Source organism: Symphalangus syndactylus, chromosome 18 (genome assembly GCF_028878055.3).
Source record: "Symphalangus syndactylus isolate Jambi chromosome 18, NHGRI_mSymSyn1-v2.1_pri, whole genome shotgun sequence".
In the NCBI taxonomy this organism is placed as follows: domain Eukaryota; kingdom Metazoa; phylum Chordata; class Mammalia; order Primates; family Hylobatidae; genus Symphalangus; species Symphalangus syndactylus.
Window position 1 is genome coordinate 65,793,579 of NC_072440.2, and position 26,172 is coordinate 65,819,750.

Below are 26,172 nucleotides of genomic sequence, written 5' to 3' on the forward strand. Positions count from 1 at the left end.
CAAAAAAAAAAAAAAAAAAAGTAATAGCTAATGGATGCTGGGCTTAATATGCAGGTGATGAGATGATCTGCGCAGCAAACCACCATGGCACACATTTAACAAACCTGCACATCCTGCACATGAACCTAAAATAAAAGTTGAAGAAAAATGAATAAATAAAAATTTAAAAAGCAAAACAACTGTAATAATCCCAGCACTTTGGGACGCCAAGGCAGGAGGATCGCTTGAACCCAGGAGTTTGAGACCAGTCTGGGCAACATAGTTGAGTCTCTACGAAAAATTTTAGAAATTAGCCAGGACGCTGGGTGCAGTGGCTCACGCCTGTAATCTGAACTCTTTGGGAGGCTGAGGCGGGTGGATCGCTTGAGCCCAGGAATTCAAGATCAGCCTGGGGTACATGGTGAAACCCGAGACCAACCTGGAGTACATGGTGAAACCCAGTTTCTACAAAAACTAGCCAGGCCATGGTGGCTTGTGCCTGTAGTCCCAGCTACTTTGGAGACTGAGGTGGGAGGACTGCTTAAGCCTGGGAGGTCCAAGCTATAGTAAGCTGTGATAATACCACTGCAAACCACTGTTCTCCAGCCTGAGTGATAGTGAGACCCTGTTTCAAAAAAAAAAAAAAAAAAAAGGTAGAACAATTGCATTTAAAATAGCATCAAAAAGAAAAAGTACTTATGAATAAAAACAAAAGAAGCGCAAAACTAAGAAACATTACAACATTGCTAAAAGTAAAGAAAACCTAAATAGATGGAAAGACATCCCATGTTCATAGATCAAAACAGTTACTATTGTTTAGATGGCAATACAGGCCAAGCACAGTGGCTCACACCTATAATCCCAGAACTTTGGGCGGCCAAGGTGGGTGGATCACCTGAGGTCAAGAGTTCGAGACCAGCCTGGCCAATATGGCAAAACTCTCTCTACTAAAAATACAAAAATTAGCCGGGCATGGTTGTGCAAACCTGTAGTCCCAGCTACCTGGGAGGCAGAGGCAGGAGAACTGCTTGAACCCGGGAGGCGGAGGTTGCAGTGAGCTGAAATTGTGCCACCGCACTCCAGCCTGGGTGACAGAGTGAGACTCCGTCTCAAAAAAAAAAAAAAAAAAAAAAGGACAATACAGCAACACAGTCCAAACTAACCTAACCTACAAATTCAACACCATCCCTATCAAAACCCTAGGTGAGTTCTTTGCAGAAACTAACAAACTAACCCTAAAATTACCATGGTAATTCAAGGGACCCAGAATAACAAAAACAATCTTGAAAAGGAAGGACAAAGTTGGAGGACTCATTCTTCCCAATTTCAAAACTTGCTACAAAGCTAAAGTAATCAAGACAGTATACTAGCCAGCACCAGGAAAGACATACAGACCAAATAAACCCTCACACTTACAGTCAACTGACTTTTGACAAGGGTTCCAGGACTCCTCAATGGAAAAAAGAATAGTCTTTCCAAGAAATCGTGCTGAGACAACTGGATATTCACATGCAAAAGAATGAAACTGGACCCCCATCTCATATCACATGAAAACTTAACTCAAAACGGATCAAAAACTCAAATTTAAGAGCTAAACTATAAAACTGCTAACAAAAAACACAGGTGTAAGTCTTTGTGACCTTGGAACTAGACAATGGTTTCTTAGATACAACACCAAAAGCACAAGGGACAAAAGAAAAAAAATGACAAAATGGACATCATCAAAATTTAAAACTTTTGTGCTTCAAAGAACACCATGAAGAAAGTGAAAAAGCCCACAGAATGGGAGAAAATATTTGCAAATCATATATCTTATTAAGAAACTTGTATCTAAAATAAAGAACTATTACAACTTAATTGAAAAAAATACTACAATTTAAAATTGGGCAAAGGATCTGAATAGATATATCTCCAAAGGAGATCTACAAATACCCAAAAAGAGTGGCTGTTCTAGGATAGAATAGGCTGGCTCAACATCATTAACCATCAGGCAAATGCATATCAACAACAGAATAATAAAATCCCACTTCACATCCACTAGGATGGCTATAATTGGAAAGATAGACAATACAGAGTGTTGGTGACAATGTAAAGAAAACAAGCCCTCTGTACACTGTTGGTGGGAATGTAAATGATGTAGTAACTTTGGAAAACAGTCTGGAGTTCCTCTAAAGGTTAAACCTAGAGTTCCTGTATGGCCCAGCAATTCCACATCTAGTTAAAAGACCCAAGAGAAATGAAAATATGTCTAAAGAAACACTTGTACATGAATTTCCATAGCAGCGTTATTTATCATAGTCAAAATGTAGCAAACATCCACCTACTAATGAATAGATAAAATATGGTATATGCATAGAAATATTATTCAGTAATAAAAATGAAGTAATGAGATGCTACAACATGGATGAACCTTGAAAATATGCCAAGTAAAAGAAACCATCTTTTCGCACGCCTGTAATCCCAGCACTTTGGGAGGCCGAGGCAGGTGGATCACAAGGTCAGGAGATCCAGACCATCCTGGCTAACATGGTGAAACCCTGTCTCTACTAAAAATACAAAAAAAAAATTAGCCGGGCGTGGTGGCGGGCACCTGTAGTCCCAGCTACTCGGGAGGCTGAGGCAGGAGAATGGCGTGAACCTGGGAGGCGGAGCTTACAGTGAGCAGAGATCATGCCACTGCATTCTAGCCTGGGCAACAGAGAGAAACTCTGTCTCAAAAAAAAATAAAACGAAAAAGAAACCATCACAAAAAACCACATCTTGTATAATTCTATTTCTATAAAATGTTCAGAATAAATCTACAGAGACAGAAAGTAAACTAGTGGTTGTCTAGGGATGGGGCTGGTAGGGCTGGAGGGTAACAGCAAGGTTTCTTTTTTTTTTTTTTTTTTTTTTTTTTTTTTGAGACAGAATCTCGCTCTGTCGCCCGGGCTGGAGTGCAGTGGCGCAATCTCGGCTCACTGCAAGCTCCGCCTCCCGGGTTCACGCCATTCTCCTGCCTCAGCCTCCGAGTAGCTGGGACTACAGGCGCCCGCCACCGCGCCCGGCTAATTTTTTTTTGTATTTTTTAGTAGAGACGGGGTTTCACCGTGGTCTCGATCTCCTGACCTCGTGATCCGCCCGCCTCGGCCTCCCAAAGTGCTGGGATTACAAGCGTGAGCCACCGCGCCCGGCACAGCAAGGTTTCTTTTGAGGGCAATGAAAATGACCTAAAATTGATCATGGTGATGGATGGACAACTCTGTGAATACACTAAATATGATGAATTGTACATTTTAAATGGGTAAATTTTGTGGTATGTGAATTATATCCCAAGAAAGCACTATTGAAAAACCTAGCCTCTGAAGGATCAAATTAAACCACAAGCAACTGCCTACCAGAACAAAGCCCAACATTCCCTAAAGTAAGACAACAAAAATCCAAACACTCAGGCCAGGCACGGTGGCTCGCCTGTTAACACCAGCACTTTGGGAGGCTGAGGCGGGTGGATCACTTGAGGCCAAGAGTTCAAGACTAGCCTGGAACCCTGTCTCTACTAAAATACAAAAAATTAGCTGACGGTGGTGGCGCATGCTGAAGGAGTCTCCATAGGTCCCTGGGACTATAAATACTCATTAAAAAAAAAAATTTTTTTTTTTTTTGAGACGGTGTCTTGCTCTGTCACCCAGGCTGGAGTGCAGCGGTGTGATTTTGGCTCACTGCAAGCTCCGCCTCCCGGGTTCATGCCATTCTCCTGCCTCAGCCTCCCCAGTAGCTGGGACTACAGGCCACCACGCCCGGCTAATTTTTTGTATTTTTAGTAGAGACGGGGTTTCACCGTGTTAGCCAGGATGGTCTGGATTTCCTGACCTCGTGATCCGCCCACGTCAGCCTCCCAAAGTGCTGGGATTAAAGGTGTGAGCCACCACGCCCAGCCTACTAAAATTTTTTAAAATTTTGGCTGGGTACAGTGACTCATGCCTATAATCTCAGCACTTTGAGAGGCTGAGATGAGTGGATCACTTGAGCCCACGGTTTGAGATAAGCCTGGGCAAGATAGTAAGACCCCATCTCTAAAAAAATTTTTGTTTTTTTACTTAGCCAGGTACGATGTGCGCACCTGTAGTCCCAACTACTTGGGAGGCTGAGGTAGGAGGATCCCTCAAACCCAGGAATTCAAGGTGGTAGTAAGTTATGATCATGCCACTGCACTCCAGCCTGAGTGAAAAAGCAAAACTGTCTCCCGAAAAATGTAATTTCTATTTTTAAAAATGTCTAGGCCAGGCACAGTGGCTCATGCCTATAATCCCAGCACTTTGCGAGGCCGAAGTGGGCAGATGGCTTGAGCCCTGGAATCTGAGACCAGCTTGGGCAACACAGTGAGACCCTATCTCTATTTTTTTTTAATGTCTATTTATCCACCCCTCTAATACCAGGGCCTAGCACAGTGCCTACAACACAGCAAATCCCCAAAGATTTATCATATGAATGGATGGTACCATCTTTTGCTTTCATAATAGTATAGCCTTGGTTATCATTTTTTGTGTGTGTGTGAAGGAGTCTTGCTCTGTCGCCAGGCTGGAGTGCCCTGGTGCAATCTCAGCTCACCGCACCACCTCCTGGGTTCAAGCAATTATCCTGTCTTAGCCTCCCAAGTAGCTGGGCTTACAGGCGCACACCACCATGCCCTGCTAATTTTTGTATTTTTAGTAGAGACAGGGTTGCGCCATGTTGGCCAGGCTGGTCTCAAACTCCTGACCTCAGGTGATCTGCCTGCCTCGGCCTCCCAAAGTGCTGGGATTACAGGCGTGAGCCACTGTGCCCGGCAGCGTTGGTTATCCTCAATCCAGGCTTCCAGACCAGCTTTAAACACAGAAAAACATTCGGGAAAAGAGAATGGCTTCTGCAGCAGAGACAGAGCCTCTCAGGACTCAATAAACAAATGCAAGTGAGACCTGAGGATTTCTGCCTCAACTCTGTATTTATTTGTCAGTTTACCACACAAATGAAAGTAGTGTTCTGGCCAACTTGGCAATGCTCATGAAAGGCCAAGCTTTTCTCCAGCATGCCAACATATACAACAGAAACCAATACAAAAATAAAAATATAAATAAGCCATCCCGGCTAACATGGTGAAACCCTGTCTCTACTAAAAATACAAAAAATTAGCCGGGCGTGGTGGTGGGCGCCTGTAGTCCCAGCTACTCGGGAGGCTGAGGCAGGAGAATGGCGTGAACCCGGGAGGCAGAGCTTGCAGTGAGCAGAGATCACGCCACTGCAGTCCAGCCTGGGTGACAGAGAAAGACTCCGTCTCAAAAAGTAAATAAATAAATAAATAAATAAGGAATCAGGAAGATAAAATGCATAAATTTCAGCAACTGACGTCAATGATGGAAATAGCTGCTGGTGGGAAAGATTAGAGGCAACCACATCTCCAATGAGTGCAAACTGCAAACACAGACAGCAGAAAAGAGAATCTGCAGTAAGGAGTGAGAAATAGAACATTTCTGCCCCCTGGGGAGGCAAACAGCTGGTGACATAGGAGGGCACTGAGGGAAGGCTACGTGAAGACAGAGGGAGAAAGTGGCCTCGGAAGAAATCAACATTGCTGACACCTTCATCTTGAACTTCTAGTTTCCAGAATGAGGAGGAAATATATCTGTGTTGTTTAAGCCAGTCTGTTGTTATGGCAGCCTAGCAAACTAATAGTTAATATGGCATGTTTACAGGTAAAGATTTTTTCTTCTTCCAATTTATTCTTAAAATATTTTAGAGTTGATTTAATAATAATGATTCTGGCAACACGTATACCCTCCGCCGACCCTCATTCTCTCTCTCCTCTCACGCTATGGATGGCTCTTCTTAACGTAGCCTTACAAAGGAAAGGGAAAGAGGATGGGAAATTCTCGGCTTCATGATACTGAAAAAACGCCAACACTATGATTTTTACTCCAAGGCAGACCACTCTATAGTACAGACTGAATATCCATGAACTCCAGAAAGCCCACTACCCTAAGCACCAAGCCACATATTCTCCCCACTACAGATTAGAATTAACTCATCTTATGGAGCACATATGTCCACCAAGGAGGGTTCAGCCTGTCCCTAATGCCACAGTGCCATTTAAATATCAGATCAGGCTGGGTGCAGCAGCTCACACCTGTAATCCCAGCACTTTGGGCAGCCAAGGCAAGAGAATCACTTGAGCCCAGAAATTTGAGACCAGCCTGGGCAAAATGGTGAGACCCTGTCTCTATTTTCTTTCAAAAATCAGATCAATAGTTAGCTACGACACCTCAGGATTCTGGCATTCTAATTGAAGAAACAAAGAGAACACTTTAGGACACGGAAAAAGGGCTCTGATCAAAGCCTCCTGAGGGTGGGGAGAGGAATAGAAGGACAAGGAATGCTGTCTACTTTGCAGCTCTGCCCATGACTCTCGGTATCCCAGGATCGAGGGTCCACTGGTTTAATACAGGCCTACAGAGGAGAGACACAAACAGGCCACTGAACTTCCCTGACAGAGGAAGATTAACCAGGCAGGGCCAGGAGGAAGATTGGTAGGGGTGGCTCAGCAACATTCTAAAGACAGGTGAGAACTAGGAAAGCAGAACAAGACTAGTAGGCAGATAGAAATCAGGAAGGAGGAGTCTGGAAGCCAATTGTATATGGAGATCCCAATGTGGAAAAGCCTCGCTTTCTTTCTTGTCTATTTTTTTCTTATCTTTCTCCCAGAGGGAGAGGGCTGAGGACTGGGTAGGACTTGGTTCAAACGGCTTCACAGAGTGTCCTCTGAGGTGGGTTCCAATCCTGGGGGTAGGACCCCAGTCTAAAGCACAGCCTAGCAGGAAAAGCTCAAAGCTCAGCTATGGATCAGAACAGATGCTCAAGGGTCTTGGCTTTGGCTATGGGAACATGGCAGGAGTCTAGTCACCAGACCTGAAATATGAGAGTAGATGGGATCTTGGTCAGGTTGGGGTAGCTCACACCTGTAATCCCAGCACTTTGGGAGGCGAAGGCAGGAGGATCTCTTAAGCCCTGGAATTTGAGACCAGCTTGGGCAAGATGGTGAGACCCCCATCTCTATTTAAAAAAAAAAAAAAAAGTAGATGGGATTTATGGGATTTCATTGGTTTATTAAAGGAAAGAGAAAAAAAAGAGTAGATGGGAGACTTGTAGCAAGGCTGACTTGCTGTTCACCTGAGCAATCAAATTAACACTGCTTCTGATTTACCTGGCCTAGCACATGCCAAGGAACAGCAGGAGCTCAATAAATGTTTTCCAAAAGTAATTTTTGATTTTTTTTTTTAGACGGAGTCTCCCTTTGTCGCCCAAGCCAGAATGCAGTAGTGAGATCTCGGCTCACTGCAACCTCTGCCTCCTGGGTTCGAGTGATTCTCTGGCCTCAGCCTCCCGAGTAGCTGGGATTACAGGCGTCCGCCACCACGTCCGGCTATTCTTAGTAGAGACGGGGTTTCATCATGTTGGCCAGGCTGGTCTCGAACTCCTGACCTCAAGCGATCAGGCTGCCTCAGCCTCCCAAAGTGCTGGGATTACGGGCATGAGTCACTGCGCCCAGCCTAAGGTAATTTTTTTTTTTTTTTGAGACGGAGTCTTGCTCTTTCACCCAGGCCAGAGTGCAGTGGCGCGATCTCGGCTCACTGCAACCTCCGCCTCCCGGGTTCACGCCATTCTCCTGCCTCAGCCTCTAGAGGTGGGACTACAGGTGTCTGCCACAGTGCCGGGCTAACTTTTGTATTTTAAGTAGTGACGGGGTTTCACCGTGTTAGCCAGGATGGTCTCGATCTCCTGACCTCGTGATCCGCCCGCCTCGGCCTCCCAAAGTGCTGGGATTACAGGCGTGAGCCACCGCGCCCGGCCCGGTAATTTTTTTTTTTTAAGTAAAGTCACAAAGCAGTAATAGGCTTGGTTTCACAGACTGGGATTAGAGTGAGTGACTAGAGTAAGTAAACACAACTGTGGCATGTAGAAAGACAAAGGCAGGGAAGGTTATATCATTAATGTACCTCAAGTGTCACTAAAACCATGTCAGGGCTGCCTGAGTTACCAATGTCTGAGCTGAGATGTGAGGTCTGGTTCTGCAAACTTAGCCTTCGCCAGGTCAACCCTATCTAGATCAAGCCCCACGCAGTCCTCCAATCTCTCAGGAAGAAAGAAGAGAAAAAAATAGAAGCAAAGAGAAAGGGAAGAGGGAAGAGAGAAGGGGAGGGATTGGGTTTTAAACACTCATCTCCCCCCATAAGTCTCCATCTTTATTATCTCAGGTATGTACTCTAAAATTCCTTTACTCTTAAGAACAAGAAACTTGGCGGGGCGTGGTGGCTCATGCCTGCAATCCCAGCACTTTGGGAGGCTGAGGTGGGTGGATCACCTGAGGTCAGGAGTTTGAGACCAGCCTGGCCAACATGGCAAAACCCCGTCTCTACTAAAAATACAAAAATTAGCCGGGTGTGGTGGCAGGTGCCTGTAGTCCCAGCTACTCGGGAGGCTGAGGCAGGAGAATCGCTTGAACCTGGGAGGTGGAGGTTGCAGTGAACCGAGATCACGCCATTGCACTCCAGCCTGGGCAACAAGAGTGAAACTGTCTCAAAAAAAAAAAAAAAAAAAAAAAAGAACAAGAAACTCTTCCTTGGGAATGCTAAGGGCTTTTTGTCAATTGCTTTAAAATAGAGGAATGTAGTAAAATATATATTATAGGACTACATATTTTATATATATATATTTTTATTATACTTTAAGTTCAAGGGTACATGTGCACAACGTGCAGGTTTGTTACATATGTATACAGGTGCCAGGGACTACATATTAACAATGATCCCTAGGATAATCAAGTCGTAAGATCTTAGATAAGGATAAGAGGAATTCACATATATCTAATGGGGTCAGCCACTTACAGAAGCCTCCTCCATGAAATAAGTTGCTTCAGGGGTCCCCAGACTGCCCACATGTATATAGTTGTACTCATGGCTAAATTTTTTACAGTGAATGGATATCAGCAATAGGAAAGGACCTCAAGTGTCACTAAAAGCATGTCAGGGTTGCCTGTAGAAACCCATGCACAGGCTTCCTTATGTTCTCTCCCTCCTGTGAGGATATACATCAAGCTTGCTCCTTGCTACAGCAGCAAAAAATTCAATACATGTGTGCAGTTTGTACCCAGGAAAGTCCATTAGAGAATTAGCACCCCAAGTTTTTAATTTATGCACCACCAGCCTAGCCATCAGATTCCCAGAAGGAAAGCAGGTATTCAACATAAATCATAGTTTGTAAAAAGGATCTAGGCATAGTGAACCATCTTTATTACTAATAGTTACAGGATTGAGGAAAGCATTCAAGTGCCTATTTCCCAGATGCCAGCCAAAGGCCAACCTCGTAAGCAGGCTCTTGTAAAAACAGGAGCTCCAGAGCTGCTCTATTCACTCTTCTTCACAGAAGTGATTAGTAATGGCCAGGCACAGTGGTCCATGCCTGTAATCCCAGCACTTTGGGAGACCGAGGCGGGCGGATCACTTGAGGTCAGGAGTTCAAGACCAGCCTGGCCAATAGGGTGAAACCCTGTCTCTACTAAATACTAAACCCCGTCTCTACTAAATACTAAAAAATTTGCCCGGTGTGGTGGCACGTGCCTGTAGTCCCAGCTACTCAGGAGGCTAAGGTGGAAAAATAGCTTGAACCTGGGAGGCGAGGTTGCAGTGAGCCAAGATCTCACCACTGTGCTCCAGCCTGGGCAACAGAGCGAGACTCCCTCTCAAAAAAAAACAAAAAAGTGATTGGTAAATGTTGCCAATGAGACTGAAGTACTTCCTAAAGTAAGTGGCATTAGGGAGCTGCCAACCTGTGGCTATGGCTGTTCCTTGTAAAACATAATCTTTTTTTTTTTTTTTTTTTTTTTTTGAGACAGTTTCGCTCTTGTGACCCAGGCTGAAGTGCAATGGCGCAATCTTGGCTCACTGCAACCTCCGCCTCTCAAGTTCAAGCGATTCTCCTGCCTCAGCCTCCCAAGTAGCTGGGATTACAGGCATGTGCCACCACGCCTGGCTAATTTTGTATTTTTAGTAGAGACAGGGTTTCACCATGTTGGCCAGGCTGGTCTCGAACTCCGACCTCAAGTGATCCGCCTGTCTCAGCCTCCCAAAGTGCTAGGATTACAGGCGTGAGCCACCACGCCCCGCCATAAAATATAATCTTGACAACTGAAGCAGTTATTACTACAAAGCTAAGAATGTTGCAATTACAGAATGTTCTCGTGACTAGAGAACATGGCTGAAGAAGCACATTGAGCTCAAGGTGCCCTTTTCTGAGTTACTGAGTGGAAAGGGTGCTAACACTGCTGGAGCTGCAGGACCAGCTTCTTAAAGATCATCCAATTCCCTGCATTCTCTTCTCTATCCTCCCAGAATCCGGCAATCAGACATAAGATATACTTGTTGGCTCTCCTGCTAAGAAGCGAATGTGCTGACTAGCTAGCATGAGTTTGATTCAATAAAACAGCACTATACTCCATTAGTCAGACTATCTAATGATAACAGTGATCATACATTAAGTACCCACGTGCCTTTTTGTTGATCTTCACAATACTCCTATGAAGTACTATCTTGCACTTGACAGAAGATAGCAAAGTATCAGAGAAGGGAACTGACCTGTCTAGAGTCACACTAGTGAAAGCAAGTGATACAGGATTTAAATTCAGAGGTCCCATTTTCCAAACTCATGTCTTTTCCACTGCACTGTACTGCCTCTTTAGCTAGAAGTCAGGTTAGCACCAATCTGCCAGGACCTCGTCACCCTGAAGGTGCGTGATAAAATCAAATATGAGAACCGACAAGGCCAAGGACCAGGTCACTCTGCCAAAACTGCCTAAAACAGCCTTTCAGCTTCATCCATCAGCAGAGAGCCACAAAACCACTCCCAACTGCAGCAGGCTGGTCTCCGGCCACCACTGTCTTATCTTGTCGGAAAACATCCTCTTTCCATCTGCCAAAAACTTGAGTGGGAAAATAATTCCATCCTTTCAGGGCCAAACACTGTGCTGAGTCTCATCACACACTGGTAGGCAAAGAAAGTTGACATTTACTGCTCACCCACTCTGTGCCTAGCCCCGTGCAAGATGCTTTATGCTAGAACTCATTTAATTCTCAAGAACAACCTCATTTTACAGGTAAGGATACAGAGGCTCTAAGAGTTAATTTACCCAAGAGGACACGGTAAGTGCCAGTGCAGGGAACAAATTTAGGTCTGACTCTAAAATCTGTCTCTTTCCAGATCTCAAGGCACAACACTGAGTTGCCTTTCACCCAAGATGAGGACTGCTCTGGCATGACTTCACCTTTTTCTTCTGAAGCAATTCTGAGTTCACTTCTCTGCCCACTGACAGTTCACTCTCCCTTCCCTGCCACTGTCCCTTCTGCAAACGCACAATCTTTTACCCAACCTAACGCCCCCAGCCTCGTAGAATAACACTGCGCAGCTGGTTTACAGTCAGAAAGCACTTTCAACACAGCGTTTCGTCTCCTGTGTCGGGGAAGCAGATAAACGCATCCCCATTTTACGAGAACAAGGTCGCGGAATAAAAAGCAGGTGAAATCGGGAGCAGAGCCCCAGGTCTTGACCCCTGGTCCTCGGCTCATCTCACTGCTTCTCACTGACGACCACGATCCAGCCTCCACCCCCGCGATGTCACAAGATGCTCCCTGGGCCAGCAGCTCACATCCCCCACCCCCATCCCACGACCACCCACCTGCAGCGGCCCTGCAGGCCCCGCCGACCCCTCCCCCACGGTCCCTCTCTCTTCACCAGCCCCTCCCTCTGGGGCCTCCTTCCCCCGTTAAATCCCTCCGCTCAGGCGCCTCCTGCCGCACAGGCTGCCGGGGAGCCCAGCCTCGGCCTCCCACAGACCCTCGTCCCGCCTCCACGCTTCGTCACCCCAGCCTCCTCCTGTCAGCCCGCGGCCCAGCCCGCCAACGTTACCTTCTCCAAGGATGCTGGTCTCTGCACAGCCAGGGAGCGAGCCAGTGACAGGACCGTGTTGAAATAGAAACCCCGCGAGGCGCTGGAGCCGGAGCCGGAGCCGGAGCCGGAGCCGGAGCAGCCGCCGCCGCCTCCGCCTCCCCGGGCCGGGGCCACAGCCATCACCTCACGCCCCGCGGCACTGCCCGCCAGCTCCTCGCTCCGGGCCAGCGAGCGCCCGACTTCAGGGCGCAGGCGTAGGCGCATCCGGCTTTCCTGCCACGTGACCTTTCAGTTGCCCACACTAGATAGGGCGTGGCTGCGGGGCGGGCCCACCGCTGCAGGGGAGAGAGGGATGGACAGTAGGCTGCGGTTGCGCGCGCCGGACGTGGGCCCCCCCAGCCGACCTGCGCGATGGTCGGCTCCGAGGGCGGGGCCACCTGTGCGCGACGCGCGGAAGGAGTTCGCGCGACGACTTCGGGGTCGGCGGGCGGGGCGAGGGCCTGGACGGCGGCGGCAGCGGCGCTCTTCCTTCTCCTTTCCAGACCCATAGCCGCGCCGGCACCATGTCAGCTTACCCTAAAAGCTACAATCCGTTCGACGACGACGGGGAGGACGAAGGCGCCCGGCCAGCCCCTTGGAGGGACGCCCGAGACCTCCCCGACGGGCCCGACGCGCCCGCAGACAGGCAGCAGTACTTGCGGCAGGAGGTCCTCCGCAGGGCTGAGGCCACGGCCGCTAGCACCAGCAGGTCCCTGGCCCTCATGTACGAGTCCGAGAAGGTTGGGGTCGCCTCTTCCGAGGTGAGCCTGGGGCAGGGCTGGTGTCGACCCGCTGGTCTCTGCGTTGTCAAACAAGAGACGAGAAATGTTTTGCTCACAGTCTTTTGAGAATTCTCAAGTTGCCTAGCATAGATTCTTGCACCTTAGTGACTCGATGGTGGTAACAATCTGTTAACTATGTAAAGGTATGTGCATCTGGAGTACTTGAAGAGGGCAGTTTACCCCAGAAATCTTCCTTAGCTATTAGTCTGCTTCGTTGATTTTTTTTTTCTTACGCCTAGCTCACTGGGTAACGCCAGATTATTTTCTGTCCAGGTGAGTAAAAATTCTGAACAGCAGGTCCTAGGTTTGGGAAATGTAGAGTCCGTTTCTTCGACATTATTTCCTGTGCAAAAGTCTGGCACGGGGTTTCGGCCATTCCTTCCGGAGTGAGCCAGAAAGAGAGGACTATGTGCCTGCGAGTGTCAGGTGATACCCCGAAGCATCAGGGCAAGTGATCCACGAGTTCTCGCATCATTGACCACATCTCCACCTAACCAATAGAGGTATTGAAGTCCCTTCAACCCAGACAGCTGCCGAGTTGACCAAAGCCTGGGTTTGGTTGAGTCCAGGGTCTTACCTTTACTTCCCAAATCCTAGACACATAGTGTGCCGGCTAACAGTCTATTGCTCCAACTCATCTTCATCAGTTCTTCCCATCCTTAGATTTCAGAGAGTAGTACCTTCAATAACAATTATTCTGGCCGAGCGTGGTGACTCACGCCTGTAATCCCAGCACTTTGGGAGGCCTAGGCGGTCGGATCGCCTGAGCTCAGGAGTTCGAGACCCGCCTGGGCAACATGGTGAAACCCTGTCTCCACTAAAATAAAAAATAAAAAAAAAATTAGCCGGATGTGGCGGTGCGCCTGTAGTCGCAGCTACTCAGGAGGCTGAGGTAGGAGAATCGCTTGTACCCGGGAGGCGGAGGTTGCAGTGAGCTGAGATCGTGCTGCTGCACTCCATCCAGCATGGGCAACAGGCCGAGATCCTGGAGGGTCTTTTTTTTTTTTTTTTTTTTTTGGTTAAATGACTTACTGTGTAATTTTATTTCATATTACACAAATGTTAATCAAATGCTGAGTAGACATGCAGATGACAAGCAGTATATGACAAACTCTGAAGAAATAGTTGCATGCAGAGTTTCTCAGATTTTTAGTGTATCTAAGAATTAACTGAAGAGTTTGTTAAGAATGCAGGCTTAAAGGCCAATCCACAGATTATAATTTCATACAAATAGGATGGAGCCTAAGAACCTGTAAATTATTAAACAACTGATTAAAAATAGAGAGGTTTCTATGAAGTTCGGCTTGTCCTTATTTCTTATTTGAACTGGACAAGTAGAAGGATAATAGGTAGGACCAAGTGAGCATTATCAGAATCAAAGTAGAGGCAATAATAAGCCAAGGTGTTTTAGCCTAGCTAAAGAAGCTTAGACTAGAAAAGACCCTGGAGGGTCTTTTTCTTTTTCTTTTTTTTTTTTTTTTTTGAGATGGAATCTCGCTCTCTCGCCCATGCTGGAGTGCAGTGGCACGATCTGGGCTCACTGCAACTTCCGCCTTTGGGGTTCAGACGATTCTCCTGCCTCAGCCTCCCGAGTAGTTGGGACTACAGGCGCGCGCCGCCACACCTGGCCAATTTTTTTTGTATTTTTGTATTTTTAGTGGAGACGGGGTTTTGCCACGTTGGCCAGGCTGGTCTGGAACTCCTGACCTCAGGCAATCCACCTGCTTTGGCCTCCCAAAGGGCTGGGATTACAGGCGTGAGTCACCATATCGGTCGAGAATTATTCTTTGATTGTACACCACAGTCTCTCTTCAGCCTACTAATGAAAGTTTTGTTTGGACAGAGGAAAAAAAAAGGTTTAAAAAAAAGGATAAGCCAGGCGCGGTTGCACTTCTGCAATCCCAACAATTTGTGAGGCCGAGGTAGGCAGATCACTTGAGCCCAGGAGTTCGAGACCAGCAGGCGAAACTGCGTCCCTACAAAATTTTAAAACTTAGCCAGGCATGGTGGCACACGCATGTGAGTGCAGTTACTCAGGAGGCTGAGGCAGGAGGATCTCTTGAGCCCAGGATGTCAAGGTTGCAGTGAGCCATGTTCATACCACTGCACTCCAGCTTGGGCGACAGAGCAACACCCTATCATTTCCCCTTGCTGTTTTCTTGGGTTACTTCCCTTCCCCACCTCTCTGTTCATGTATCCCTCATTGATCCACCTCCCTGTGGTTTTTTTTTTTTTTTGAGATGGATTCTCGCTCTGTCACCAGACTGGAGTGCAGTGGTACCAACTTGGCTCACTACAGCCTCCGCCTCCTGGGTTCAAGTGATTCTCCTGCCTCAGCCTCCTGAGTAGCTGGGACTACAGGCGTGCGCTACCACACCCAGCTAATTTTGGTATTAATAGAGATGGAGTTTTGCCATGTTGGCCAGGATGGTCTCGATCTCTTGACCTCGTGATCCACCGCCTCGGCCTCCTAAAGTTCTGGGATTATAGGCGTGAGCCACTGCGCCTGGCCCACCTCCCTGTGTTTAACTGTTGGTTTTTTATTTTTGTTTTGTTTTGTTTTGTTTGAGACGAAGTCTCACTCTGTCACCCAGGCTGGAGTGCAATGGCATGAGCTCAGCTTACTGCAACCTCCACCTCCCCAGTTCAAGTGATTCTCCTGCCTCAGCCTCCTGAGTAGCTGGGATTACAGGCACTTGCTACCACACCTGGTTAATTTTTGTTTTTGTTTTTGTTTTTTTTGGTGTTTTTTGTTTTTGAGACGGAGTCTTGCTCTGTCTCCCAGGCTAGAGTGCAGTGGCACGATCTCAGCTCACTGCTACCTCCGCCTCCCAAGTCAGGCGATTCTCCTGCCTCAACCTCCTGAGTAGCTGGGCTTACAGGCACCTGCCGCCATGCCCAGCTAATTTTTGTATTTTTAGTAGAGACAGGGTTTCACTGTGTTGGCCAGGCTAGTCTTGAACTCCTGACCTCATGATCCACCTGCCTTGGCCTCCCAAAGTGTTGGGATTACAGGTGTGAGCCACCACACCTGGCCTCTGACTTTTGTATTTTTAGTACAGACAGGTTTCACCATGTTGGCCAGACTGGTCTCAAACTCCTGACCTTAGGTGATCTGCCCGCCTCAGCCTCCCAAAGTGCTGGGATTACAGATGTGAGCCACTGCGCCTGGTCCTAACCTTGTTGAGGAGGTTTTGCTTGTAGTTTTTACATCTCATACCTACTGGATTCCTATGTTCCATTCTAAATGGGAAGTCTTGACTTAGATTTGAGAGGATTGCCTGAGGTTTTAGGGCCCTGGTGAATGGGTCACATGATTGAGGATCTCAAGCCCAAGGAAGTCAACTAACAACTATGTAGGGAGACATCTTTGTAAACTGAGAACAAATGAAGTAGGGAATCAGAATGATTCAAAGTAGGGCATTGTGGCAGAGGATAAGCTTGAATGTAGCTTTTAAGGCTGAGGTTTACACAAGAGGAGTGAGAATGAGGGATGTTCTTAGGGAAGACAGGCGAATATGCAAATGCACTGGCCCAGCAACAGAGCTCCTGGGTCCAGAGGCGGGACATGATAGACTGGGTGTGTGGGTGTGTTAGAGGACAGGGGATGGAGGAGGTAGCTTAGGAGCCTTTGGAGGTCATAGGGAAAGTTCTGGTCTCATAACTCAGGAGAGGCAAAAACATAATAAGTGTGAGTTTGATATAGATTGTGATGACATGCCTCGTGCTGCCCCCAAAGGTCTTTCTATGCAGTGGGGACTGTGAGAGCAAAGGCAGAGTGGCACTTCAGGCATATCAGGCTTGGCCAGGCCAGGCATCGCTGTGAGAAGTACAGTGTGGTCATGACTGGGCAGGTGACAGGTGCTCTTGTCAGTGAGACAACACGTTGGAATTTTCCAGGATTGGGTCAGTTCTCAATTATGAGAAGCCCTGGGAGTCAGGGATGACCTACATCCCCACCCCACCCAGTGTTCTCCAAGCTGTCTTTGTTTTTGTCTTTTGGGGGAGGTTTTTTGAGTTGGGGGTCTCACTCTGTCAACCAGGCTAGAGTGCCATGGTGCAATCTTGGCTCACTGCAGCCTCTGCCTCCAGGTTCAAGTGATCCTCCTGCCTCAGCCTCCCAAGTAGCTGAGACCACAGGTGCACGCCACCACACTCGACTAATTTTTGGTATTTTTGGTGGAGAGGGGGTTTCGCCATGTTGCCCAGGCTAGTCTCGAATTCCTGAGCTCAAATCATCTGCACACCTTGGCCTCCCAGTGCTGGATTACAGGCCTCCAAGCTGTCTTCGAATCGCTCTAATCACTCTTTCATTCCCTTTGGTGTTGGGATGCGAACAGGGGAGTATGAGCTCTTCCAACCCTCAGTGCACAGTGTGGCTTCCAGCAAATTCCAGTGTACCCTGCTAACCACCCAACTTAGGTTCCTCCTGGTTACCCTGCACTGTGAAACATGCCAACACATGACAGATTTATGTCAAAGATGAGGACTTTACAAATTATATCAGGTTGGGAAGATCATAATTCAGTCCCAGCTTGGCAGGAAAATGGCGTAGTTAAGTCACCTCTAGCAAAGAGAGCTGCCTTCTCCTACTGTGAAACCTGGCAAGGTTTGTTTCTCACAAAGGCTCAGGCCACAGGCTATGACCACAAAAGAACAGAGGAGAAGTAGTGGGAGCAGGGCAGGTTTCCCCAGGCTGACCTGGTAGGCACTTTGTAGAACTACAGGGAGACTTGTAAGCCACTCATCTCTTTCTCTGTTTAGTAAGCATGATTTCTTCTTTTTTTTCTCCTAAGGTTTAATTTTTATGAAGAGATATTCCAATCACATGGTTCAAAATTTCAAAACATACAAAAGGGTGTAGTCCTCTCCCACTTCCCTCCCTATCCTCCCTCTGCCCCTAAGGCAGCCAGTCACTTTCCCTCCTTCAGTGTTTTGGGGAGATAATGCTGTGGATAAAGATGGGTTTGTTTTTTTTTTTTAAGTGAAGTATTCTATACATTCTGGTCTGCATGTGCTTAATAGAATGGAGGTTGTTCCACACTAATATGTAATGAGCTGGGCTTTCTTTTTGGCTGTGTTGTATTCCATTGAACAAATGACTTCTATTTATGCAGCGTGTCCCCTAATGATGAGCATTGAGGTTGTTTACACCTTTTGGTGAGTCTATTTGCATCCTACTTGGATATGGTTTTTGTACACCCTTTCATCACTCCAATGGAGGAGACTCACCTGCCCAGGACACTGTGCTTCCCCTCTTGTAGCTGAACTTACTCCACTGAGGTTTTCTGGGGCCCGAGATCTCAGTTCAGGGGAGTCCAGCAACAAACATTAGACCAGGGTTGGAACGGCTGGCACAGTAACATCAATGGAAAGGGATAGAGTTTGAGAGTTCAAACGTGATGCACTCAGCAGCCACCGCCAGCACATCCTCCACACCGTCTCGTGCGGGGGCCCACCCATCTCTGTGTCTTTCCGGCACACAACAGTCACGCACACTGGGCATTCAGTTCAGAGGTGGGAGAGAGGAGGACACCCCTCCTAGCCCAGGAGCAGATTCCATCAAGGTGTCCCCGGAGCTTAGAGTAGATACATTGCCAAAAGGTGATATCCTCATTCTCAGGGATTCTGGTCTTGGAGCAGCCCACTCCAAATGAGGGGCCGTACAGACCAGAGTCACCCCTCTGAGGCAGCCTGTGGTGATGCTGATGCAGCCAGAGTTCTTAGCAAAAGTTGATGGATGGGGACAAGCAGCTGCTAGATTAAGTAATTCCTCAAATTTGTAAATGTCAGCAGTGGAAGAGGAGCAGTCTCTTACCTATCTCTTGCTCAACTTTCTACCCCCACGCTTCTCAGCACAATGTCCTTAAGTGTCACTGGCGCTCCCGAAATAGTTGCCAAATGAATAAGTGACCTGGGGAAGGAAAGGAACGAGGGAGGGAACAGAAGATTGCCTGAAAAAGGAGGAGAGAGTTGGGTGGAAAGAATGCATTGAGCTGTGTGCCTTGGTTGCAATGCCTGTCCTGTGACCAGAAAATGCATCCCAATGCATGTCAGGCTGTGTCTAGCAGGTGGGAGGGAGTCTGGTGGAGAAATGGAATTGTACCACATACTCACCACTAGGTCTGTTCGGGATTTATTTTTAATTTTTGGTAAACTATCGATTGAATTTGACCATTGATGGCCAGGTGTGGTGGCTCACACCTGCAATCCTAGCACTTGGGGAGGCTGAGGCAGGTGGATCCCTTGAACCCAGGAGTTCAAGATCAGCCTGGGGAATGTGGTAAAACCCTGGCTCTACAAAAAATACAAAAATTAGCTGGGCATGGTGGTGTACACCTGTAGTTCCAGCTACTCAGAAGGCTGAGGTAGGAGGATCTCTTGAACCAGGGAGGTCAAGGCTGCAGTGAGCTGAGATCATGCCACTGTATTCCAGCCTGGGTGACAAAGTGAGACCCTGTCTCAAAAAAAAAAAAAAGAATTAGACCATTGATCCCAAGCCAACTTGCTGGCTTGTTGGCTGTAACAGGATGCCTTCTGAGGATGGGCTGATTGTTCGAGCATCTGGCTTCTCCTTCCTGGGCATATCCACTCACAGCTGCCACACTGTCCCAAGGAACCTTGCTTTGCTGACCAGGAAACATGCTCTGACAAGCCGAGCGGCCATCTGCTATACAGCTTTCTGCCTCTGAGGTGTTCTCAGAGTGGGAAGTGTTGTAGGGAGGTGTTTGGGGGTTCCCAAGACCACCCTCAACTTCAGTGATTCACTGGAAGGATGCACAAAACTGTTACACTTAAGGTGATGGTTTCTTGCAATGAAAGGATGCCAATTAAAACCATCAAATGAAAAAAGTGCATAGGGCAGCATCCAGGGGAAACCAGGCACAAGCTTCCAGTTGTCCTCTCCCCATGGAGTCATGTGGACAACACTTTTCCAAGCAGTGTGTGACAACACACAATATTGTCATCCAAGGACCCTCACTTAAGCCTGGGTGTCCAGAGTTTTTTGGGGGGTCTGTCACATAGGCATGACTGAGTATAGTCTCCAACCCCACCAGAGGTCAAGCTGATAACGTGTAGCCCATGGCCACCATCATATATCACATTGTTAGCATAGTCTATCTGACCTGGCCTAAGCTTAGGCTCACTTAAGCAAGGACACTCTTATCAGGCAGGATATTCCAAAAACAAGGAACCAGGCTAGGGCCACACCTCTCTTTGGAATGTGGAGTGTATGGACAACCCAGAGCTGCTGAGCTAGCCTTTTACTTAGCCCCAGGTTGGCCTGCACACAGACAGTGAGGGGCACCAGCACTACCGCCTTTGCCCCTGGTGGTTTTTCCTGCACCCTAAGACCCGATTTGTCTCTGAATCCACCCCCATACTCCAGCTGCCACAGTCAGAGCCCCGGGTTTGAGCATCTGCCATGGGTGCTCACGTATCCCTGCCAAGGCTTGTGCCTGTGCACACTCCCTTGGGAAGAGAGAGACAGAACAAAGATAAATTTCAGATTTCTAGATTCAGCTCACTGACTCCAGATTGGCCTCCATCTACTTATGATGAACCTCTCTTATCAGAACCTGAGTTTACGAGCTCAGTAAGAGAAACACAGTATTGATGCCCTTCCGTCAGGGACCTGGGGAGGACTCGGTCACGGAAGCCCACCTGATGTTATGTGTTGGCTGCGAGTTGCAGTTGGGATCTGTTGGTCACTGCTGCCCTTTGAAGGCCTTAGCGGCATCCTGTGGGTGTTCCCTGCCGAGTCCTGTGGGTAGCCCCGCTCACTCCTCACACGGTTCCTCTGCCCTTGCACGAGCTGCACCCTTTGCCTGGTGCCCTTGCCCCACCCCAACTCTTTGTTGTGATTTGTTTTTAGGAAAACTAAGTCCAAATGGACAGGACCCCCAACTTTCTGACTGCCTAACTTCTCACAGTCTCTCCTCCAGCCTCAACAGGGAGCCTCTCTGACCCCCACCTTAAGCTAAACAGAGAGTCTGCAGGGAGAGGTGACTCTGTGTGTAGCTTTAGTTTCTGCCTCCCACACAAGACTGTAAGCTCAGTGAAGCAAGGACTAATCTGCCTTCCTTGGATTCCCAGCATTGCAATGTTGTCAACAAATGAAAAACAGATTGAACCTCACTCATCTTGCTCTCTGTCAGACTGTAAACACCATCAGGACAGAGACTTGGGATTGTTTCGTGGACAAAGAGAGAACTCTTGTTTGGGGTTCAAGGGAGTAAGAAGGGCATCACCTGTAATGCTTAGTAATCACTGAAACAAGGAAGCACTTTGCATGTGTGTCCTTTACGCTGAGGGCACCTGCAGAGCTCACTCCCCTCGCAGCCACTCAAGTCCCTTCAGGGACCTCATTCTCCCAGGGGAAGTTGGAGAAGATGGGCCGTGGCTCTGTGGAGGGGGGTGTGGACCTGCCTCGGTACCTGGAGCGGTTGAGGCCTATCTTGATGATGGCTGGGGCACAGGTGTCTGCCCGGCCTGTCCTTACAGACGGTCAGTGTTCTCTTTCCTGGTATTTTGGTGTTTGCTCTGTCAAACCCTTCTTCCTTGTTAGTTGGAACTAGGTCACAAGCACATTAAGTAGGGTCATTTCCTCTGCCTTCTGGGGGTGGATTTTAGCAGAAGAAACAACTCCTCCCTTGCTGGCCTCATGACCTCTGGTGAACACTAGCTTCCAGCAAACAGAAACTTCCAGAGGCCAGAGCAGCAATCACTCACCTGGCCTTTCAGCCTCACATGCAAGATAAGCCACCCTCACAGACTTCTCTGTGCTTCTATCTAAACATCTAAATCAGCCATCTGGTTTCCTTAACAGTAGCACAGACTCTGGGAGTTTGAGAGAATGTGTCACTTGTGAATAGGAGAAAATAAGTCCATACTGGGGAAGGTAGCTCTCCAAATTGAGATGAAGAGGTCAGGGTGGGAGGGTGAGTGGTCATGGGTTGGCCCTGATGGGAGGAGCTCACCATCAGGGAAGCTGAGGACCCCCCTTCCTAATGTAACAGCAGAGTCTTGTCCACCTCTTCATTCCTCAGTCCCCAACCTGGCTGCTCTGAGTGTGTTTCCAGCTGCTGGAAAGCTTCTTCTGCAGCCTGCAAAGCTAGCTGGAACTGGACTGTCAGAGAAACATGTAGATGCTGGAGAAAATCTCTTAATTGTAACGTATGGCTCTGCCTTATTCCAGAAAAGACTGCAGTGTGGACATGAAGATGATAACTTGAGGTGATGGAAGAAGCAGAAACACCAGATACATTAGCAGCTCTTTTTTCTTTTGAAAACTAGCCCTTGCAAGATTTGCTTGACATATTGAGTGACACTATCCAGAGAATGTTTTTCTTTTTACTTAAAAAAGGCTGATGGTTTGTTCAGACATGTATTGTGAACTAGTGAAAAACATAAACGTTGAAAGCTGTAAAATTCAGCAGTTCTAAGTTTATTTCCAGCAAGGGTTAAACAAAGTTTAATAGTAAATTCAACCAACCAGTGTTTTAGCTTTTTGCCTATACATTATGTTTTTAAATTTCACCCATTAAACAAGGACTCAGGTTACACATTGATTCCTTAAGGACTTTAAGGAAGCCACAACCATTTATTTATAGTTGCATTTTGCTCTTCAGATTTCCAGGATGTTTAAAATTTTTTTGACTTTGTTTTTGGGCATCAAGAGAGAATATATCTAAAAAACATTTGCATAGTTAGTGTAATTGCTAAGCCACAGGGTGATGGGTGGATAGCAGATTCAGAGGAAGGCACCTGAGGGCAGAGGCTGCCTGACAGAGCAGGAAAAATGAAGCTCGAGAGCCTTCTGGCTGGAAAGGCAGCTCACAGATGGGCCGCAGCTGTAGATCAGTTCTGAACTAGGGACTGAAGCAAGTTTGTCATAAATAAAGGAAAGTGGTAGTGTTGATGTGAATGTATATCCACAACCAGAACCATCAGCTCTAGAGGGACCATCAGGCTGCCACTGTGGCCACAGAGCATCACTCACGTCTCCATTGGGCAGATTTGCAGAGACTCAGCAGTGAACAGAGCAAGTCCCTGCCTCGTGGAGCTCATATGCTGTGAGCAGTGGCTCATGCCTGTAATCCCAGCACTTTGGGAGGCCGAGGCGGGTGGTTCGAGACTAGCCAGGCCAACATGGTGAAACCCCGTCTCTACCAAAAATACAAAAAACTAGCCAGGCATGGTGGCAGGTGCCTGGAATCCCAGCTACTCAGGAGACTGAGGCAGGATAATCGCTTGAACACAGGAGGCAGAGGTTGCAGTGAGCTAATACCGCGCCACTGCACTCCAGCCTGGGCGACAGAGCGAGACTCCATCTCAAAACAGAAAAGGAGGTGGAGAAGAGGGGTAGTGGTTGGAAGGAGGAATTCTCCTTTAGGGAAGATGTCTGGGAAGGCCTCTCTGAGAGAGTGGCCTTTGAAAGGAGACCCTAACTGGATGAGGGATGAGAGGCTGAGCCATATAAATATCTGGATGGAAAACATTACAGGCGGAGACAAGTGGTGTGTGCAAAGGCCCTGGGACAGGGTCACCCCTGTTAACAGGTTTTAAAGCTGGAATTGTGGATGGGCTAGAGTCAGACACTAATAGGGCCCAGAGGGGACACTGGTCCCTGAAATAGAATTTGAGGATTTGACCATGGCCAGGAGGCTCAGGTGGCCCAGTGGGAACTCCTTAAGTGGGAACTTCCTAAAGGAAGAATATAAGAACCAAAGTCCAGGGGGCAGTGCCAGGCCCAAGCCTGTGAGGGTTCCCAGAGTTGGAGGGCTAGAGAGAATTTGCTTCCAGTTCAGGCCCTGGACTCTGAACCTCACAGACACATTGCCATCCATCTCCCCCCACCCCCAACCGAGACGGAGTCTTGCTCTGTCGCCCAGGCTGGAGTGCCTTGGCACGATCTTGGCTCACTGCAACCTCCGACTCCCGGGTTGAAGCGATTCTCCTGCCTCAGCCTCCTGAGTAGCTGGGATTACAGGCGCCTGCCACCACACCTGGCTACTTTTTGTATTTTTAGTAGAGAGGGGGTTTCACCATGTTGGCCAGGCTGGTCTTGAACTCCTGACCTCATGATCTGCCCGCCTCAGCCTCCCAAAATGCTGAGATTATGGGCATGAGCCACTGTGCCAGGCCTCTGCCATCCATCTTAACATGATACCATGAGCTAGCCTCTCAGGAAAAGGGTCTCATGAACAAATGAGGAAAGCAAGCAGAGGTAGGGCAGGGAGGGAGAGGCAAAGGAACGTGTTGTTGGAAAGGGTAGTGTCCGCCTCACAGATGACAGTACCCGTCTCCAGATGTGCCCACTGAGAGTTTATGAAGTGGCTGCTCCATGTGGTCCTTGACTGCCCTTGGGGAGAGTCACAGAAAGCTATAATGCCACCGCCTCTCGGTTTCCCCAGGAGCTCGCCCGTCAGCGAGGAGTCCTGGAGCGCACAGAGAAGATGGTGGACAAGATGGGCCAAGATTTGAAGACCAGCCAGAAACACATCAATAGCATTAAGAGTGTGTTTGGGGGGCTCGTCAATTACTTCAAATCCAAACCAGTAGAGACCCCACCTGAACAGAATGGCACCCTCGCCTCCCAGCCCAACAGCAGGTGAGTGCGTTTCTACCATCTGGGTATAAAGGAGTAGAAGTGGGGATTAGTGCAAATGACCAAGACTTTCAGTCCACGTCAGTGCCATGAAGGGATCCAACAACCCTTTAAGTTACTCATGAGGGGATATTTGTCCTCAAACATTGTGAAACCAGGAACCGTTCTTCCCTGTTCCCATGTTCACTTGATTGACATCTAGTCTGTCAATTGCTTCTCCAATAATTGTGACCCCACTACTCTGAAAGAGAGGGTGTTCACCTCAGCGTAATCTGTACAAATGTAACTCACTTCACATAATTTTTGCTTTAAAAAATCTTTAGGGCTGCTGCAGTGGCTCACACCGTAATCCCGACACTTTGGGATGCCAAGGTGGGTAGATCACTTAAGCCCAGGAGTTCGAGACCAGCCTGGGCAACATAGGGGGACCCCAGTCTTTACAAAAATTACCCAAGCATTGTGGTGCACACCTGTAGTCCCAGCTCCTTAGGAGGCTAAGGTAAGAGGATCTCTTGAGGCCTGGAGGTCAAGGCTGCAGTGAGCTGTAATGGTGCACTCCAACCTGGGCTACAGAGGGAGGCCCTGTCTCAAGAAAAAAAAAAAAAGTCTTTATGTCTAAATTTGTCACATCTAATCCAATTCGCCCATTGATTTTCATTTGAAAATTACAAGCCTGGGCTCAATGAGTTATCTGTAAAATCTCATGCTTTCAGAGGCTAAGGTAGGAGGATTGTTTGAGACCAGCCTAGACAACATAGCAAAGACCCGTCTCTATAAAAACTAAAAAAAAAAAAAAAAAAATTAGCCAGACATGATGGCACGTGCCTATACTCCTAGCTACGGGGGAGACAGGTGGAAGGATTGCTTTAGCCCAGGTGTTAGAGACTAGAGTTAAGCTATGATGCTGCCACTGTGCTATAGCATCAGTGACAGTCTCCCTGTCTCTAAAAAAAATTCAAAGTTAAATAATTAAAATCAAAAAAATAAATTTAGAAGTTGCTTTCCTCAGGTTTTGGCTTGAAATATAAAATCATACATGAGACTGGGGGCCAGGCACGGTGGCTCACGCCTATAATCCCAGCACTTTGGGAGGCCAAGGCGGGCAGATCACCAAGTAAGGAAATCGAGACCATCCTGGCTAACACAGTGAAACCCCATCTCTACTAAAAATACAAAAAATTAGCCAGGCGTGGTGGTGGGTGCCCGTAGTCCCAGCTACTCGGGAGGCTGAGGCAGGAGAATAGCATGAACCCAGGAGGCGGAGCTTGCAGTGAGCTGAGATCGTGCCACTGCACTCCAGCCTGGGCGACAGAGCAAGACTCCGTCTCAAAAAAAAAAAAAAAATTCATGAGATTTTGGTAGACTTCAGTGTTACATGTTCAAGGATAAAGGAATGGAGTTTCTGCTAAAGTAGATTACAATTGTTTGTATTTCAGATCACTGTGTCTGTTTTTATTACAAAAACAACACGGCCATATTACAGACAATCTATATCTACCACAACACAAAAACAGAAAATTTCATTTTTCCCCTTATTCAGTATTTTCATAGTTTTATTTATTTATTTTTTTTTTTTTTTTACTTTTTTTATTAATTTTTTTGCATACAAAAACAATAAACATTTTCTAAAAATACATACAAACAAAAAGATGCGTATCAAACATATTAGGAAGGTTGCACATGGGAAGTCGGGGAATAGAAATGGGGGTGGGAGTTAAAATAAATGAGAGAGGGACTTTATATGGATCAGTGATAATAACTCAATCCTCTATTTGACAAAGAAGAGGGAGAAGGAAGAGGAAGAAAAAGAAA

The 26,172-nt window shown here is 47.5% G+C and overlaps 2 protein-coding genes across 5 annotated transcripts in view; one reads left to right on the plus strand and one right to left on the minus strand.

Annotated features, from left to right (window-relative positions):
• PI4KA (phosphatidylinositol 4-kinase alpha) overlaps positions 1-12,195 on the minus strand; it is a 153,035-nt gene extending 140,840 nt beyond the window's left edge. For 2 of the 3 annotated variants that reach the window (XM_055252272.2, XM_055252270.2), the window contains exon 1: positions 11,947-12,192. In XM_055252272.2, the coding sequence (XP_055108247.1) occupies positions 11,947-12,192 (246 nt within the window). Of the gene's footprint in view, positions 1-11,946 lie in introns of all 3 variants that reach the window. The other variant, XM_055252271.2, reaches the window with a different exon arrangement.
• A 59-nt stretch (positions 12,196-12,254) lies between these two features.
• The window catches only part of SNAP29 (synaptosome associated protein 29), a 33,831-nt gene continuing 19,913 nt past the window's right edge, over positions 12,255-26,172 (plus strand). For both annotated transcript variants that reach the window (XM_055252370.2, XM_063623614.1), the window contains exons 1-2: positions 12,255-12,728; positions 24,167-24,363. In XM_055252370.2, coding sequence (XP_055108345.1) covers positions 12,492-12,728; positions 24,167-24,363 — 434 coding nt within the window. In that variant the 5' untranslated portion in view covers positions 12,255-12,491. The remainder of the gene's footprint in view (positions 12,729-24,166; positions 24,364-26,172) is intronic.